Below are 13,637 nucleotides of genomic sequence, written 5' to 3' on the forward strand. Positions count from 1 at the left end.
ATTACCACCGGCATACCCAAACTTCAGAGATAGAAAGCTGTAGTGTGTAAACTAAACACAGCTCAGTTCAGTTCAGTTGCTCAGTCGTGTCCGACTCTTTGCAACCCCACGAATCACAGCACGCCAGGCCTCCCTGCCAAGATCATAGCAAATCTAACTTACAAAGTTATTAATCTATTGCACAGTTGGATGATATTGCAGTTTGGGGTCACTAAAAAACCTTTTCTTTTTTATTTGATCAAACAATGAATTAGGATATGGAGGGAAAAACACCTTACACTGGTACATTTTCAAATTTGAAACTTCAGCATCTTTTTGGTAATCCCTGGGCTTATTTTTCAAGGTTTAACAGAGATTTGATTTAATGGTTTAATAAATAAACACCTTTTATATGATGACATTATTTTTGCTTACAAAATTTCTAAGATGGATTAAGCAACATGAAAATTGTACCTTTTAATACTTAGGAAACATGTTCATGACGTAGCACCTAACAGTAGACAAGAATTCTTACAACATGCATCTTGTTTTTTATTTCCAACAGTTTCTCAGAATTTTTTTCATTGGTCTCTTTAGCAAATAAAAGGACTCCCCTCACCCAATTCTACAGGATTTTCATGGACTGTATAAAACTAGTGTGAGGTGTTTGCAAGCTACTAAAGCATATTTTTTGACTGAGTTCTGGAATTTCTTGTACTTTAAACTTGTGCTAGATATAACAGTGGAATTTTGTAGCTACTGTATATGTGGTTTATCATAGTACAGTAGCAAAATCCCTGATGACAGAAAGTTTTCCCCTTTGCTAGGCATTTTGGAGAAGGCAGTGGCAATCCACTCCAGTGTTCTTGCTTGGAGAATCCCAGGAACAGGGGAGCCTGGTTGGGCTGCCGTCTACAGGGTCGCACAGAGTCGAATACGACTGAAGCGACTTAGCAACAGCAGCAGGAGGCATTTTAGCTTCCATTAATTTCTCTGTTCAGGTATTCTGAGGTAGATTTCCAATGTCATTAGCCAAATGCAAGAGGAGCAGGTGAGACGATGGAGTGGAGTCATCCAGAAGTAACAAGTTCCATCTGTTTCTGCAGAAAATGAGTCCTGTCACCTTGGACAAATCCCTAACATTGCAGCTTTATTATCTTAAAGCCCAAAAGCTTGAATTGTGACTTAATTAAGGTCCCTTTAAATATGAAATTATAGGAAAGCAATATGTCAACTAATGTAAAGTAAGATTTTACACTGTATTTTCCAGACATTTTACTTGGAAAGGTAAACCTTCAAACCTTAAAAAATTGGGGTGACTATGCACAAAATGATGCAAGAATTAACAGGAAAGTCATCATTTGCTATGCAGAAAGAAATTTAAACTACACTCCTACATCTTAAATCCTTAGAGGGTTGTTAATTATAGTTCTCCAAACTTCACATCCAGCGTCTTTGGCCTTCACAACCTCAGGCCTTTGGCCCTCTTTCTGTATAAAACCAAATACGGCTGTGGGAGTGGTTCTGAAAGAGCTCTATTTTTTATGTATTTATTTAAGGTCATTCTGTGAAGGCTCAGGGGTTGTGAGTCTTAGGTCTTCAGATGTTCGTAGGAGGGCGCTCCGCACTGTCAGTCAAAACTGGTTGACTAAGGGATGAAAGTCGGCTCTGTCTAAATAACCAGACCAAGAAAGAGTGCGATCTCAGATGCAGGGAAGGGAGCATGGAATTACAACCCAGAATTTACTTTACTTTCCTCTCTCGATTTGCAGCTACGGAAGTTGTCACCAACTGCGTAACCTCTCCAAGCGCTCGTAAGACTGAACAGGGCAGTTACCCGCATCCAGACATTCAGGCTGGACTGACCTAGGAAGCCCAGCACCGCCCGGGTTCCGCCTGTACCTCCCAACTTGTAATAATAAGTGCGAAGCTCCCCGGGACTCCACCTGAGAGTCTCCAGCCTAACTAATGTGGAAGGCACTTTTAATCAGCCGCCGCTTTACTCGGATTTAGGACCTCCCGGCCCACGTGGGGGCGTGTCTCCTCAGTTAGGGGCGGGGCGTTCCCGGCCGGGAGTAACCGCCGCGCCCCCTGACGCCCCGCCCACTCCCCGCCCCTCCCCGCCCTCGCCGCCAGTGGGGAGGCCAGACTGCCGGTGGGGGCGGGGTCAGAAATGTCTGGCAACTCCAGGTACCAGTCCGGTTGCCTGGCGATGGGGGAGGAGGCGGGGCCGAGGAGAAAAAGGATTCGCACTCCGCCCGACTAGGGCAAGAGCTGGAGAGGCGGCCGCGCAGCCGCCTTAGCTCTCTCTCGGGCCTCGCGCTCCACCCAACCCTGGATCGCGAGCCGCACATGCGTAGCGCGAGCTACCGCCTCCGCCCCTCATAGGGCTCGTGGTGGGGCTACGCGTTCGGCGCTGGTGGCACCACGGTCAGAGCCGCCCAGGAGCCGGTGAACCGAGCAGTCTCGTGAGAGGGGCTCGGGAGGGCAGGCTCAGGAAGAAGGAGCGCCGCGTCCACCGCGGCTGAGGAAGATGGTGTTCGAGTCGGTGGTCGTGGACGTGTTGAACCGGTTCTTGGGGGACTATGTGGTGAACCTGGACACGTCCCAGCTCAGTCTGGGCATCTGGGCAGGTAACGAGACCGCCGCAGTCCCTCCATCTCGCCTCCCGTGCTTCCGTTGACAGCCGGCCCTGCCTTACTGGGGCCTCTGGCCCCACTCTGCCACCTGCCGCCGACTCGTTTGGGGTCATGTTACGTAGAGCCGGGAGGCAGTTGCTGGGCCTCCACCGGCGAGTTAGCGTTTTGGCCGGAGGGGATTAGGGTCTCTGATGCTGGATGAAAAGGCCGCCCCCCGCTTTCCGCCGAAGGGACCCACAGTGGACTCCAAGGGTCTGGAGTTCAAATTCCACCGAGCCGCCCTTTTCAGCCCCTCGAGGTCCGGTTTCAGCTGTGTTGGGCGAGGGGCGGCCTCGAGACACACCTGGGCTTGGTCTGGTCCCTGTCATTTTCGCCCCTTGGGTTGTGATGGAGGCCCGGGCAGCCCACGGAGGGCCGCACGCCGCCCCGCACGTGAAAGCAAGGAGCTGTGACCGGAGATGCCGTCCTCCTCCCGCGCCCAGCCTCCGGGTACGGCCAAACCCTGCTGGCTGCTCGGCTCCCCCTTCCGACCCCACCGCCTCGAGTCCGGGAGGCTCGCCTGGGTTCGGTTGATAACAGCGAAAACTCCTGTGCAGGATCGCTCGAAAGATTGGTTGTCAATTTACAACCTGACCAGCAATATGTCAAGCTTGTTAAGGGTTTGGGGCTTTGTGGGTCGCAGAGTTACTGAATTTTTAAAGAAGCTAGGTGCTCTGTCTTTACGCTAAGTGAGATGTGAAGTTGGATGGTGAAGGACTGATGCTTTACTTTGTATCCATTTATTCTGGTGTGTTTCCTTATTTGGAGTTTCATTTTTAGTGCTGTGCTTCCACCTGTTTTTGTATTACACCCTTATCTATTTTAAACACCCATTAGAAATTAGATTCTTTTTCTTATGAAATGTCTTTCCCAGGCCAAAGCTAGGGTTAATCTCCTTGTGTGAGTAATATATATATATATATTTAAATTTTAGTCTTTTTGAATATGCACATACTTGACAGCTTTCTTCTAAAATACTTATTTATCGTGATATTTCTCCTTTATTTAATAGTGTAAATAGGTAATTTAGTTTGATAAAGAAAACCTCTTGTTAACTGCTGTTGATATCTACCTTGGTAGAGAGTGGGACTGCAGGAATGAAGAACATAAATGCTAGCTCAGCATCTCTGACTAGTACCAGAAATTTACAGATAGTTTAATCTGTGCTGTTTTTCATTTGTAAAATAATAATGATAAAACTTGTCTCCACCCACCTCAGTAGGAAGCCTTAAGAACATTTTGTGGTGTGCTTTGCTTTTAACCTGTAGTGGAAAATTGCTTCTACTTCAAAGTGGAGGTTGGTGTAGAGTTTGATTTATCAGTGGATTTGTTCATTTGAAATACTCATACACTAAATTCACTCTTGTGATGCACAATTCTATCAATTTGACAATACAAGGAAGCACGTATCCAGGATCACGATCTTGATACAGAAAAAAACATCAGTTCAGTCGCTCAGTCGTGTCTGACTCTTTGTAACCCGGTGGACCGCAGCTCACCAGGCCTCCCTGTCCATCACCAACTCCCGGGGTTTACCCAAACTCATGTCCATTGAGTTGGTGATGCCATCCAACCATCTCATCCTCTCTTGTCCCCTTCTCCTGCTCTCAATCTTTCCCAGCATCAGGGTCTTTTCCAATGAGTCAGCTCTTCGCATCAGGTGGCCAAAGTATTGGAGTTTCAGCTTCAACAGTCTTTCCAATGAACACCCAGGACTGGTCTCCTTTAGGATGGACTGGTTGGATCTCCTTGCAGTCTAAGGGACTCTCAAGAGTCTTCTCCAACACCACAGTTCAAAAGCATCAATTCTTTGGCGCTCAGCTTTCTTCACAGTCCAACTCTCACATCCATACATGACTACTGGAAAAACCATAGCCTTGAGTAGACGGACCTTTGTTGGCAAAGTAATGTCTCTGCTTTTTAATATGCTGTCTAGGTTGGTCATAACTTTCCTTCCAAGGAGTAAGCGTCTTTTAATTTCATGGCTGCAGTCACCATCTGCAGTGATTTGGGAGCCCCCCAAAATAAAGTCAGCCACTGTTTCTACATCTCAAAACTTCCTCTGCCGCCCCTTTGTAGTCTCCCACCCAACTCCTACCCTTCCTCCTGGCAACCATTGGTCGTTTTCCATCCCTACAGTTTTCCCTTTTCTAGAGTGCCATATAAATGGAATTATATGGTATGTTTCTTTGTGGACCTGATTTCTTAGTTCATTCCTTTCACTTACTAAATGAAATGAATTTGAGAGGCATTCGTGTGTGGCATGCATCAAAATTGTGCAACTGTCGCCACATCTAATTCCAGAACATTTTCAACACTCCAAAAATAAATCTCATACCTGTTAACAATCACTACAAATTTATCCCCACTAATCATTGCCAGTGATTCCTCTGACAATCACTAATACACTTTTTGTCTTCTATTGATTGCCAATTCTGGACGTTTCATGTAAATGGAATCATAATATACATGGCCTCTTGTTTCTGACTTCTTTCACTTAGTACTATATTTTCAAGGTTCATTTATATTGTAGCATATATCAGTATTTCATTCCTTTTTGTGGCTGTTAATAACATTCCATTGTATGGGTGTAACTCATTTTGTTTATCTTTTCATGAGTTGATGGACGTTTAAATTATTATTACCTTTCCTTTTATGACTAATGCTGCTGTGAACATTCATGTACAGGTTTTTCATGGACATATACTTTAAGTTCTCTTGTGTATAGAGGTGGAATTTCTGAGTGATATGGTAACTCTGTTTAGACATTTTAAGGAATTTCCAAACCCTTGAAAATTCTTTAAGTATTATGGGTGCAAGTCCTTTGTAAGATAGGTGATTTGAAAAATACTTTCTCGGAGTTGTTTCCGAGGCTGTTTTTTGCAAAACAAAAGTTTAAAATTTTAGTCAAGTCTAGTTTATCAGAATTCTGAGTCATGCTTTTGGTGTTATATCTGTGAAATCTTTCCCTAACCCAAAGTCACAAAGATTTTCTCCTGTGTTTTATTCCAGAAGCTTTATAATTTTATATTTTGTGGTTTTTGAGTAATAGGTAGAATTTAAAATCTTCTTGGAGGATTTAAAAAGCAATAATAATTCTTGATAAACTTAGAGGACCAAAACATTCTTTGAAAATCTCAATAATAGAAACTAGGTGCTACATAGGAAAAATGTTAAGATCATGGACTTAATATTTTATGGTCTAGTGTCAGAAGGACCTGTTAGTAAATGTGTGCTTTTGCTAGGCTTCCATATAGTAATCCAGTTAATATCACTATTGGCATATGAATAGTATAATTAGTATACAGAAGTTAAATTGATGGTTTCATATCTACTAATGGAAAATTTGTTTCAGAGATGTTCCTTTGAAAATTAGAATTCTCTTTTCCTTAGAAACATTGTTATATATGAAGTTTACAAAGCTAATTATAACACAGTAGAACAGGGCCACTGTGCTGTGCCCTAGGTAGACTGAGTCCTGGAAGCATCTATTTTGTGGAAGGAGAAAGAGAAATTGAGTTTTTTCTCAAACTGTTGGCAGATTCTGATGTTGATAAAGTATATATTTTAAACAGTGTTATTTCCACCTTTCCACCCTTCCTGTGTATCATCCATTTAGGGAGTTGGTAGTACTTCGTAGACACATCTGTGATTCGCCTCCCAACTTTGCTAAACCATCTCGTGTTTAATATTTCATTCAAGAGCTAGGCTGCATCAGAATCAGTCATATGTAATTGTTAGAAATACAGATTTTTTTTTTGGAACTACTTCCCAGATACTATAATTCATTTATTGAAAGTAAGACACTCCCCACCAATGTTTTTTAACCAAATGACACAGGGGATTGTGATGTCCAAATAGGTGCATTTTAAGGGCACTTTTAGGGCAAAAATATTAGAAATTCAGGGGCAGAAGTAGTAGTAAGGATGCCTTGTGTAATAGAATTATCATTTGTAACATAGAGTGTACCTTTTTATATTATAGTTTTCTTTCTTCTCACTCATTTTGTTTGTTTGCTCCAAAATGACAATACGTGGGCAAATTAAAAAAATTCGTTATGCCTGACATCTTTGTGTAACATTAGAAGCTCAGACTTCTTTAAAAAACAAAAAACAAATTGCATATTCTGTTTTTAAAATGTTAATCTGTTAAAATGTTTCTCTTTATGTATAGTCTTAGGTTCAGTTCAGCTGCTCAGTTGTGTCACACTCTTTGCAACCCCATGGACTGCAGCACGCCAGGCCTCCCTGTCCATCATCAGCTTCTGGAGTTTACCCAAACTCATGCCTGTTGAGTTGGTGATGCCATCCAACCATCTCATCCTCTGTCGTCGCCTTCTCCTCCTGCCTTCAATCTTTCCCAGCATCAGTCAGTTCTTTGCATCAGGTGGCCAAAGTATTGGAGCTTCAGCATCAGTCCTTCCAATGAATATTCAGGACTGATTTCCTTTAGGATGGACTGGTTGGATCTCCTTGCAGTCCAAGGGACTCTCAAGAGTCTCCTCCAACACCACAGTTCAAAAGCATCGGTTCTTCAGCACTCAGCTTTCTTTATAGTGCAACTCTCACATCCATACATGACTACTGGAAAAACTAGAGCTTTGACTAGACAGACCTCTGTTGGCAAAGTAATGTCTCTGCTTTTTAATATGCTGTCTATGGTGGTCATAGCTTTTCTTCCACAGAGCGAGCCTCTTTTAATTTCATGGCTGCAGTCACCATCTGCAGTGATTTTGGAGCCTAAGAAAGTCTGTCACTGTTTCCATTGTTTGTCCATGTATTTGCCATGAAGTGATGGGGCCTGATGCCATGATCTTCATTTTTTGAATGTTGAGTTTTAAGCCAGCTTTTTCACTCTCTTCTTTCACCTTCATCAAGAGGCTCTTTAGTTCCTCTTTGCTTTCTGTCATAAAGGTGTGTTATCTGCATATCTGACGTTATTGACATTTCTCCCAGAAATGGAATGGAATGGAATCTTGATTCCATCTTGTGCTTCATCCAGTCCGGCAGAAGTTTGTATATCTTCATCACATATCCCTAGTTTGTTCTTCCTTCTTTCCCTCTCTCCTTTTGTAACGACAAGTTTATTTTCTATTTCTGTGAGTCTTTCTGTTTTGTATATACACTTATTTATATTCCATGTATAGTTGACATCATATAATATTTGCCTTCTCTGACTTTTTTCACTAAACATGATATTCTCTAGGTTCATATTCATTGCTGTATATGGCTATATTTCATTTTTATGACTCAGTACTATTTTATTTTGTGTGTGCGTGTATGTATGTGAGACATCTTTTTAACTCAGTCATCTATTGCTGGACAGTTGAGTTGTTTCCATGTCTTGGCTGTTGTAAGTAGTGCTGCTCTAAACACTGGGCTGCCTCTGTCTTTTTCAATTAGTTTTCTTTTTTTTCTGGATGTGTACCCAGCAGTGGAATTGCTGGACCATATTCTAGTTTTATTTTTACTTTCTAAAGGGACCTCCTTACTGCTTTGCACTGTGGCTGTACCAATTTACATTCCCACCAACAAGGGTTGCCATTTCTCTGTATGCTCTCTAACATCAGTTATTGTAGACTTTGTGATGATAGGTATTCCGACAGGTGTGAAGTGATACCTCATTGTGGTTTTGATTTCCATTTCTGTATAATTATCAATACTGAGAATCTTTTCACATGCCTGTTTAGCCTTCTGTATGTTGTCTTTGGAAAAATATTTATTCAGGTCTTCCACTCATTTTTTGATTAGATTGTTTGTTTTTTGATGTGAACTGTTTGCATATTTTGGACAATAACCCCTTGTCAGTTACATCATTTGCATCACTTTCAAAATTAGGAAATGTGAGATTGCCAACGTTCCTTTGAAGGTTGTTTTGACTGTGGGTCCTTTGAGATGTCATATGAATTTAAAAATGAATCTCTCTGTTTCTGAAAAGAATTGGGATTTAATGTGGATTACATTGGATCTGTAGGTTGCTTTGGGTAATATTGATATCTTAACAATATTGTGAAAATGGAATGTTTTTCCATTTATATATGTGTTTTCTTTATTTCAACAGTGTCTTATAGGTTTTGGGATATAAATCATTCTTCTCTTCTCTCTCCCCATTGTTTTTTCCTATGTATTTTTGATACTGTTGTAAATGGCTTCCTTGGTGGCTCAGTGGTAAAAATTCTGCCTGTAATAAGATGTCGGTTCGACCCCTGGGTGTGGAGGTTCCCCTGGGGAAGGAAATGGCAAACCACTCCAGTATTCTTGCCTGGGAAATCCCATGGACAGAGAACCTAGCAGGCTGCAGTCCATGGGGTTGCAAAAGAGTTGGGCAAGACTTAGCAACTAACTAAAACAATTGTAAATGTAATTGTTTTCATAGTTTCTATCTTGGATTGTTAAGTGTATAGTAACAACTGATTTTTGTATTTTGATTGTGTATCCAGCTGCTGTTGCTGCTAAGTCACTTCAGTTGTGTCCGACTCTGTGCGACCCCATAGACAGCAGCCCAAGAGGCTCCCCTGTCCCTGGGATCCTCTAGGCAAGAACACTGGAGTGGGTTGCCATTTCCTTCTCCAATGCATGAAAGTGAAAAGTGAAAGTGAAGTCGCTCAGTCGTGTCTGACCCTCAGCGACCCCATGGACTGCAGCCTACCAGGCTCCTCCGTCCATGGGATTTTTCAGGCAAGAGTACTGGAGTGGGGTGCCATTGCCTTCTCCGTGTATATCCAGCAACATGCTGAATTATTTATTCTAGCAGTTTTTTGTGGAATATTTTTCTTCATATAAGATCATGTTGTCTATGAACAGAATTTTCCTTCTTCCTTTCCAATGTGGATGCCTTTTATTTATTCTTCTTGCCTAATTGCTGTACGACATTATGTTGGGTAAAAGTGGCAGAAGTGGACATCTTTATCTTGTTCTGATGTTAGAGAAAAAGACATATCTTGTACCATTACATATGAAGTTCATTGTGAGCTTTTCATATTTGGCTTTGATATCTTGATATCAGATCAGATCAGATCAGTCGCTCAGTCGTGTCCGACTCTTTGCGACCCCATGAATCGCAGCACGCCAGGCCTCCCTGTCCATCACCAACTCCCAGAGTTCACTCAGACTCATGTCCATTGAGTCAGTGATGCCATCCAGCCATCTCATCCTCTGTCGTCCCCTTCTCCTCTTGCCCCCAATCCCTCCCAGTATCAGGGTCTTTTCCAATGAGTCAACTCTTCGCATGAGGTGGCCAAAGTACTGGAGTTTCAGCTTTAGCATCATTCCTTCCAAAGAGATCCCAGGGCTGATCTCTTTCAGAATGGACTGGTTGGATCTCCTTGCAGTCCAAGGGACTCTCAAGAGTCTTCTCCAACATCACAGTTCAAAAGCATCAATTCTTTGGCGCTCAGCCTTCTTCACAGTCCAACTCTCACATCCATACATGACCACAGGAAAAACCATAGCCTTGACTAGACGAACCTTTGTTGGCAAAGTAATGTCTCTGCTTTTGAATATGCTGCCTAGGTTGGTCATAACTTTCCTTCCAAGGAGTAAGAGTCTTTTAATTTCATGGCTGCAGTCACCATCTGCAGTGATTTTGGAGCCCAGAAAAATAAAGTCTGACACTGTTTCCACTGTTTCCCCATCTATTTCCCATGAAGTGGTGGGACCGGATGCCATGATCTTCATTTTCTGAATGTTGAGCTTTAAGCCAACTTTTTCACTCTCACTTTCACCTTCATCAAGAGGCTTTTTAGTTCCTCTTCACTTTCTGCCATAAGGGTGGTGTCATCTGCATGTCTGAGGTTATTGATATTTCTCCCGGCAATCTTGATTCCAGCTTGTGTTTCTTCCAGTCCAGCGTTTCTCATGATGTACTCTGCATAGAAGTTAAATAAGCAGGGTGACAATATACAGCCTTGATGTACTCCGTTTCCTATTTGGAACCAGTCTGTTGTTCCATGTCCAGTTCTAACTGTTGCTTCCTGACCTGCATACAGATTTCTCAAGAGGCAGATCAGGGGGTCTGGTATTCCCATCTCTTTCAGAATTTTCCACAGTTTATTGTGATCCACACAGTCAAAGGCTTTGGCATAGTCAATAAAGCAGAAATAGATGTTTTTCTGGAACTCTCTTGCTTTTTCCGTGATCCAGCGGATGTTGGCTATTTGATCTCTGGTTCCTCTGCCTTTTCTAAAATGAGCTTGAACATCAGGAAGTTCACGGTTCACATATTGCTGAAGCCTGGCTTGGAGAATTTTAAGCATTACCTTACTAGCATGCAAGATGAGTGCAATTGTGCGGTAGTTTGAGCATTCTTTGGCATTGCCTTTCTTTGGGATTGGAATGAAAACTGACCCTTTCCAGTCCTGTGGCCACTGCTGAGTTTTCCAAATTTGCTGGCATATTGAGTGCAGCACTTTCATAGCATCATCTTCCAGGATTTGAAATAGCTCAACTGGAATTCTGTCAGCTCCACTAGCTTTGTTCGTAGTGATGCTTTCTAAGGCCCACTTGACTTCACATTCCAGGATATCTGGCTCTAGGTTAGTGATCACAGCATTGTGATTATCTGGGTCGTGAAGATCTTTTTTGTACAGTTCTTCTGTGTATTCTTGCCATCTCTTCTTAATATCTTCTCTTAGGTCCATACCCTTCTGTACTTTATCGAGCCCATCTTTGCATGAAATGTACCTTTGGTATCTCTGATTTTCTTGAAGAGATCTCTAGTCTTTCCCATTCTGTTGTTTTCCTCTATTTCTTTGCATTGATCGCTGAGGAAGGCTTTCTTATCTCTTCTTGATATTCTTTGGAACTCTGCATTCAGATGCTTATATTGTTCCTTTTCTCCTTTACTTTTCACTTCTCTTTTTTTCGCAGCTATTTGTAAGGCCTCCGTAGACAGCCATTTTGCTTTTTTGCATTTCTTTTCCATGGGGATGGTCTTGATCCCTGTCTCCTGTACAATGTCACAAACCTCATTCCATAGCTCATCAGGCACTCTATCTATCAGATCTAGGCCCTTAAATCTATTTCTCACTTCCATTGTATAATCATAAGGGATTTGATTTAGGTCATACCTGAATGGTCTAGTGGTTTTCCCTACTTTCTTCAATTTCAGTCTGAATTTGGCAATAAGGAGTTCATGATCTGAGCCACAGTCAGCTCCTGGTCTTGTTTTTGTTGACTGTATAGAGCTTCTCCATCTTTGGCTGCAAAGAATATAATCAATCTGATTTTGGTGTTGACCATCTGGTGATGTCCATGTGTAGAGTCTTCTCTTGTGTTGTTGGAAGAGGGTGTTTGTTATGACCAGTGCATTTTCTTGGCAAAACTCTATTAGTCTTTGCCCTGCTTCATTCTGTACTCCAAGTCCAAATTTGCCTGTTACTCCAGGTGTTTCTTGACTTCCTACTTTTGCATTCCAGCCCCCTATAATGAAAAGGACATGTTTTTTGGGTGTTACTTCTAAAAGGTCTTGTAGGTCTTCATAGAACCGTTCAACTTCAGCTTTTTCAGCGTTACTGGTTGGGGCATAGACTTGGATTACTGTGATATTGAATGGTTTGCCTTGGAAACGAACAGAGATCATCCTGTCGTTTTTGAGATTGCATTCAAGTACTGCATTTCAGACTCTTTTGTTGACCATGATGGCTACTCCATTTCTTCTGAGGGATTCCTGCCCGCAGTAGTAGATATAATGGTCATCTGAGTTAAATTCACCCATTCCAGTCCATTTCAGTTCGCTGATGCCTAGAATGTCGACATTCACTCTTGCCATCTCTTGTTTGACCACTTCCAATTTGCCTTGATTCATGGACCTGACATTCCAGGTTCCTATGCAGTATTGCTCTTTACAGCATCAGACCTTGCTTCTATCACCAGTCACATCCACAGCTGGGTATTGTTTTTGCTTTGGCTCCATCCCTTCATTCTTTCTGGAGTTATTTCTCCACTGATCTCCAGTAGCATATTGGGCCCCTACTGACCTGGGGAGTTCCTCTTTCAGTATCCTATCATTTTGCCTTTTCATACTGTTAATGGGGTTCTCAAGGCAAGAATACTGAAGTGTTTGCCATTCCCTTCTCCAGTGGACCACATTTTGTCAGATCTCTCCACCATGACCCGCCCATCTTTGGTTGCCCCACGGGCATGGCTTAGTTTCATTGAGTTAGACAAGGCTGTGGTCCTAGTGTGATTAGATTGACTAGTTTCTGTGAGTGTGGTTTCACTGTTTCTGCCCTCTGATGCCCTCTTGCAACACCTACCATCTTACTTGGGTTTCTCTTTCCTTGGGCGTGGGGTATATCTCTTCACGGCTGCTCCAGCAAAGCTCAGCCAATGCTCCTTACCTTGGACGAGGGGTATCTCCTCACTGCCGTCCTTCTTGACCTTCAACGTGGGATAGCTCCTCTAGGCCCTCTTGTGCCCGCACAGCCAGGGCATGGGGTTGGTCCTCCCGGACACCGCCCCTGGCCTCTGGCATGGGGTTGCTCCTCCCGGCCGCTGCCCCTGGCCTCGGGCGTGGGGGCATGGGGTAGCTCCTCCCGCCTGCCGCCCCAGGCCTCTGACGCGGGGTAACTCCTCTCGTCGCCGCCCCTGACCTCAGATGCTGGGTATCTCCTCTCGGCTGCCCCCCCGACCTCGGACGTGGGGTAGCTCCTCTCGGCCGTTCCTGCGTCGTCGCAGTCTGGCACTCTCGGCTGCTGCCCCTGACCTCGGACGTGGGGTAACTGCTCTTGGCCGCTGCCCTTCGGGCATGGGGTCCTCTTTTATTCCTAATTTTTTGAATGTTTTGAATATCAAAGAATGTTGAAGTTTTTTGAATGCATTTTCTTCATCAGTTGAAGGGATCCTGTGTTAATTCATTCTGTTAATGAGGTGTATTACCCTGATTGAATTTGTATGTTGAACTATCTTTCCATTCCTAGAATATTACATTGAATAATAGTGATAATTCTTTTAGTGTACCATTCAATTTTGGTTGCTAGTA

The 13,637-nt window shown here is 43.0% G+C and overlaps 1 protein-coding gene across 3 annotated transcripts in view; it reads left to right on the top strand.

The window, feature by feature from the left end:
- The first annotated feature begins 2,161 nt into the window (after positions 1–2,161).
- Positions 2,162–13,637, top strand: part of VPS13A (vacuolar protein sorting 13 homolog A) — a 282,284-nt gene continuing 270,808 nt past the window's right edge. Inside the window, exon 1 of one of the 3 annotated variants that reach the window (XM_061425581.1) lies at positions 2,162–2,612. In XM_061425581.1, coding sequence (XP_061281565.1) covers positions 2,513–2,612 — 100 coding nt within the window. In that variant the 5' untranslated portion in view covers positions 2,162–2,512. The remainder of the gene's footprint in view (positions 2,613–13,637) is intronic. The other 2 variants (XM_061425582.1, XM_061425580.1) reach the window with 2 other exon arrangements.

Source organism: Bos javanicus, chromosome 8 (assembly GCF_032452875.1).
Source record: "Bos javanicus breed banteng chromosome 8, ARS-OSU_banteng_1.0, whole genome shotgun sequence".
NCBI classification, from domain to species: domain Eukaryota; kingdom Metazoa; phylum Chordata; class Mammalia; order Artiodactyla; family Bovidae; genus Bos; species Bos javanicus.